The sequence below is a fragment of the Populus trichocarpa genome, chromosome 3, assembly GCF_000002775.5.
Source record: "Populus trichocarpa isolate Nisqually-1 chromosome 3, P.trichocarpa_v4.1, whole genome shotgun sequence".
Classification (NCBI taxonomy): Eukaryota; Viridiplantae; Streptophyta; class Magnoliopsida; order Malpighiales; family Salicaceae; genus Populus; species Populus trichocarpa.
Genome location: NC_037287.2, coordinates 5,004,313 through 5,010,111, shown reverse-complemented (window position 1 = coordinate 5,010,111; position 5,799 = coordinate 5,004,313). Strand labels below are relative to the sequence as shown.

At 33.5% G+C, this 5,799-nt stretch overlaps 1 protein-coding gene across 2 annotated transcripts; it reads left to right on the top strand.

Annotated features, from left to right (window-relative positions):
- Window positions 1-1,244: 1,244 nt before the first annotated feature.
- LOC7478176 (protein phosphatase 2C 16) lies at window positions 1,245-4,945 on the top strand. 2 transcript variants are annotated; one of them, XM_002304069.4, is made up of 5 exons: window positions 1,245-1,407; window positions 1,519-2,964; window positions 3,412-3,771; window positions 3,844-3,949; window positions 4,229-4,945. In XM_002304069.4, exons 2-5 carry the CDS (start codon window positions 2,125-2,127, stop codon window positions 4,561-4,563), a joined length of 1,641 nt encoding a protein of 546 aa, XP_002304105.2. In that variant the 5' UTR covers window positions 1,245-1,407; window positions 1,519-2,124; the 3' UTR covers window positions 4,564-4,945. The 2 variants fall into 2 exon arrangements, with proteins under 2 accessions (XP_002304105.2, XP_052307282.1); XM_052451322.1 differs by having other exon boundaries at window positions 1,302-2,964.
- The last annotated feature ends 854 nt before the right edge of the window (window positions 4,946-5,799 follow it).

Here is a 5,799-nt window from a genome sequence, read left to right as displayed (position 1 = left end):
ATTAAAAATCCAGTTTACTCCCTATATTGGTTTTTCTCTCAAAGCCTATAACCACATATTATTTAATAAAAAAGACGGTGGGTGGTTGTAGTATGTTTGGTATTGTGGTAGCTTTTGTGGTTGTAGTTTGAAAAAAGTTGTTTTATAAAAAGTACTTTTGGTTGAGGTTGGTTTGATATTTATATATATTTAGTTAAAACTGTAGTTGAAATTGAGGTTGAATAAAAAGTAATTTAATATGTTTGGTTAAATATGTTTTTCAACTTAAAGTTATAAAAAAATAAAAAAATATATATTAATATTGATGGTTTTTAATTTAAATATTGTAGATTTAACTACCACTATTACATCATTAAATAAATAATATTTTATATCAAATATTTTTTATTATTCGATTAACTTATCTATAATTTCATCACGTATGAAATTCATCCAATAAGGACTATAGTTTTCATGGTTTTTTGAGCGTGCAACAAAATCAGGTAAAATATCATCAGAAACAAAATTGAAATTGCGATCAAATTCTGCAAATGTTACGGTATCATGCAATCTCCTTTCAATTTATGTAATGTTATTGAATAATATTAAATACTAGTTTTTGAGTAAAACACAATTAAAAAAATATTGAATTTTTTTTTCAGGTCGGACGCGGTCCAATGAATTTTTTTTAGTGAAGTCACTATTCACATGAATAGTGACTCATGAATTAATTCACCTGGCACTGTTCACGTGAACAGTGCCAAGTGAATTAATCCACTTGACAGTGTTTACTTCTTGAAGTGAACACTGTGCGGAGTGAATTAATTCATTTTGCACATGTGGCAACAAGCGAGCAATGAAAAGTGAAAAGCAGTAATTTTTTGCTTCATCAAAATTGGCGGTAGGAACTCAATTTTTAGTGGGATCCATCTTCAAAATCTGTATTCAAATGTTTACCAAACAACTATAAATTGTAGTTGGAACAAAACATAGTTCCAACCACAATATGATTAAACTAATAAATTATTCATTTTTAGATTTAAAAAATATATTTAGTTAATGGTAAATTGTTAAACGAGTCATTTAAAAATTTAAAATTATTTTCTAACATATTTTAAATCATTAATATTAACCTGTTATAGTAGATTTACCTAATACATAGGGTTATAATGAATTTATTATTTCAAAACCATAAAAAATAGCATTAAGAATTAAGTAACAAGTTTGCAAAGATGAAAGACTGATATGTTATCAAATCAAATATTTAGGGACTAAAGAATAATTAAAAACACAAGGAAAGCAAAGCATTTTCCACATATTCTCTTTGCCCCAGAAAAAGAAACATGAGAGAACAGGAAAAATGAAAATAAAATCTGGTAGCAAGGGAGGCCTAGCTGAAAACTCATCATTGTTTCAGTATTTCAACTGGTAAGCTCATCAACCCTTCAATCCTTTCTTTGACAACATGGGATTTTTTTTTTTCATTGTCTAGAGAGAGGGTCTGAAGATCATTTATGTGCTTTCCGTTATTTTGTATAGAGGAGATAGGTCGTTCATGCTTATTGAAGAACAACAGTAGAGAGGAGAAGCATAATTCAAGAGAAGCTGAGATGGGGTTGCCTTAGATACAGGAGAACCTAAGTTTTACGTGGAAAAGGTCTTACCTTTATAAGATTTTTCTTGTGATTATTTGGAGAGGTGGTTTACTCCTTTCTTGGCTGTTTAATTCCCATCACCAGTAATCTTGCTTTCTATTTCTTGGGTTTAAGTGTGAAGTCTTGATCTTGATTTTTAGGGTTGGTGGAGATAGGATTTTGTTATCGAGGTAAACAAAATGAAGAATTTGATTAGCTATGGAGTTGTAGGATAACTGGAGTAAGAATTAGAGTCAGATCCATTATTTCTCACCAGATCTGATCTGCTTAGGTTCCTTGATTTGATTTCTGCATATCTTTTTTTGTGGAAAAAAGATTGATGGGTCATTGAGATTTCATTTGATGGAACAAGTGTTGTTAGAATTTCCTAGCTTTATCGGATGTTCAGAGGTGGAAGGAGATGAAGAGGATGAGAATCAGTAGATTGTGTGAGAATTAGGTGTATTCTTTGAGTTGTAACTTTTAATTAAACATATAGACAGAGGTCTTGATGGAAGAGATGTCTCCAGCACTTGCAATGACGCTTAGTTTAGGCAATTCAATGTGCGATAACTCAGGGATTGCAACCCATGTAGAAATTACACGGCTAAAGCTTGTAACAGGACCTGCAAGCTTGCTGTCTGATTCTGGAAAGGTGGTCTCCGAGGAGTCGCTTTCTGGGGGAGCTGAAAGTTGCAGTCATGCTAAGAATGAGCTGAACTTGACCACCATGACAACACCGGATGATGGTGGCGATGGAGAAACTGTTTTGCTGAATATGTTGCTTGAGAATAAAAATGGTTCCATAACTAGTGATGCTGTGATCCAGGAAACTGAGGAAGATGAAGTTTTGTCAGTCGTGGAAGACAGTAATGGAATTATCCCTAAGGGGATATTGGTATTGAATGCAGCATCCGAAATAAGCTTACCAAAGTCTGTTAAAATGGAAAATACCAAAATTATTGCTAAGGCTATTATTGTGGAGTCAACAAATGAGGTGCAGGTGCCTACGGCAAAACTCCTTATTGGAGCAGTCAGCCCAAATGCAGAAATCTCTGATGGATCTGACATAAAGGCATCGGCGGTGCTTCTTAAGTTGCCTAGTGAGAAGAATCTCATTGGAGGACCTACCCGGAGTGTTTTTGAGCTTGATTGCATTCCTCTTTGGGGTTCTGTATCTATATGTGGAAGAAGATCAGAAATGGAAGATGCTGTTGCAGCTGTTCCTCGATTTGCAAAAGTTCCTATCAAGATGCTCATTGGTGATCGTGTTGTTGATGGCATCAGTGAGAGTTTGACACACCTAACTAGTCATTTTTATGGTGTTTATGATGGCCATGGGGGAGCACAGGTACATCTATAAAGCTAGATATTTGTTTTCCTCCCCTCATATATGATACTTTAGTTCCAAATCTATGTGGGATTTATTGAGGTATATTACCAAGCTGTATGATTTTTGGAGGATTTGGAAAGAATTGTTAGTTGAGCATGTGTAATTAGATTAATGTATTTTTGTTTTGATACCTCATGCATATATAGAATCCTAGCATCTCATTTTCAGCACTACTTGTTCTTAGCTAATCTTTTCAATTCTTTACCTATTCAAATGACTTATTATTGGCAACATTGTTTTACTTCAGTCTGCAGCGTACATTTGTGTTGCAAATAATTGAAGAAATGATTTTAATTCGTGCATATTTAAAACACATTGCATTGGTTTAATACTTGAGGTACTCCATAAGGTGAATAATTGCTCAGTATTGGATATGTGAGCATGATTCGGAGGGGTCTCATGCAGGTTGCTAATTATTGTCGTGACCGAATCCATTTGGCCTTGGCTGAAGAGTTTGGAAACATTAAAAACAATTCAAATGATGGGATTATCTGGGGAGATCAACAGCTGCAATGGGAGAAAGCTTTCAGGAGCTGCTTTCTTAAGGTTGATGATGAGATTGGAGGAAAGAGCATTAGAGGCATCATTGAAGGTGATGGAAATGCTTCTATTTCCAGTTCTGAGCCCATAGCGCCAGAAACAGTTGGATCTACAGCTGTAGTTGCCTTGGTCTGCTCATCCCACATCATAGTTGCAAACTGTGGAGATTCAAGGGCAGTACTTTGTCGTGGAAAAGAACCAATGGCACTATCAGTGGATCACAAAGTAAGACATGTTCTCTACATGAATAAGAACAAAAAACTGTCTAGATAACAATTTTCCCCCTATCATTTCCAGCCAAACAGGGAAGATGAATATGCCAGGATTGAGGCATCTGGAGGCAAGGTGATACAGTGGAATGGACATCGTGTCTTTGGTGTTCTTGCAATGTCGAGGTCGATTGGTAGGTGTACCAAACTTTTAGCATGGATGTAAAACCTGCTTAAATTGAAACAATTATGAGAGCTTGCTTATTCCCATGGTTCAATTACTTAATCCTAAGGTCCAAGTTTATACCAGCTTGCTTTATTTTCCTTTATTAGAACATTGAATGGCAATTTGTTTACAGTCATTATGTTTTGCCATTGATGCTTTAGCATTATATTTAACAATATTTGAAGATATCATGAGGAAGTTATAATCAAGCGTAGCTCTTACTTGCCTAATCATTTTTATCTAACAGGTGATAGATATTTAAAACCATGGATAATTCCCGATCCAGAAGTCATGTTTCTTCCTCGTGTGAAAGATGATGAATGCCTCATTTTAGCGAGTGATGGGTTATGGGATGTTATTACAAATGAGGAAGCCTGTGAAGTGGCTCGAAGGCGGATTCTGCTATGGCACAAAAAGAATGGGGTTGCTTCTCTTCTTGAAAGGGGCAAGGTTATAGATCCCGCAGCCCAAGCAGCAGCTGATTACCTTTCGATGCTTGCCCTCCAGAAGGGAAGCAAGGATAATATCTCTGTGATTGTCGTGGACTTGAAAGGTCAAAGGAAGTTCAAGAGCAAATCTTAAGCAAGGTTCACTCCGTCATCCAGTTCAAGTCTGCATACCTATATATTAGAAACGTACATCTTTAAATAATACATAGTTTGGTCCATTCCTTTTTTTCGTGGGCTTAATGTGTGTACTAGAATAGAAACTAGTGTGTACTAAATAGCTATAGTTTATCTGAACTCCATATTTCTTGTGTTTTTGACACGCACTGTGCCAAAGTTATGGTTATGTAAATTTTAGCTGTTGTTCGAGCTGAGTATGGAGTTCCAGTTTTAGATTCATTCTGTTCTGCTCTCGGGTCTCGGTCTGTCTGTCTGAGATTTCTTTCTCATGGGAATGTCTGGTACAAGTTCATATAATCTTAGCAGCTTATGGCCGAAGAAGAAAATTTCTCCTGGAAGTAGCTCCATCTTGTGGCAGTGGTTTGTAGTTATGTGGTTTATTGACTTCAGTTTTAAAACTGTGATTCGACTTGTTGATATGATCTAACGCTAATTAACTGCTCGGAAACGTGTATTTTTTTATTAAAAAGAATTATTTTTTAATATTTTTATATCGTTTTTTATTTTTACTAATATTAAAAATAATTTTTAAAAAATAAAAAATAATTTAAAAAATAAAAGAAATCTTATAATATTTTTATAAATATTCCTTTGCTTGATCCTTTCTTCATCATTGATTAAGGTAGCTTCTATAATTCGAGGGAGAACATGGTACGGGTTTTTTTGTTTTTTTTATCAACAGCATAAATTTATATCTCAATTTAGTTAAAATATTTTTTATTTTTTTAAAATTTATTTTTGATATTAGCATATTAAAACGATTCAAAAATATCATAACAAATTAATTTAAAATTAAAAATTTTAAAAACATGATTTGACCGAATTCTAAATGAAGCCTATAATAGATGCATTTTACTTTCTTTATCTTTTTATAATGAATGTTGTATTTTGAACATTATGTTATGTTTTTATGTCTCATTTTTCTTATTTTTTTTATTTTTTCTATTTATTTTTTGTTGATGATAAAGGGGGAGAGAAAATGAAAAACTAAACATCGGGAAGGGAATAAATATAAATACATGTTTAAATAATTAAGGGGAACGATATATTTATAGATTGCATATTATTGTTTAAATCTCTAAGGGATTATATTACAAAATATAGGGGGATATACATATCTTTATATCTACAAATATACATTAACTGTCATCATAAAAAAACGGAAGATTGTTGACCAATAGTCATATATTAA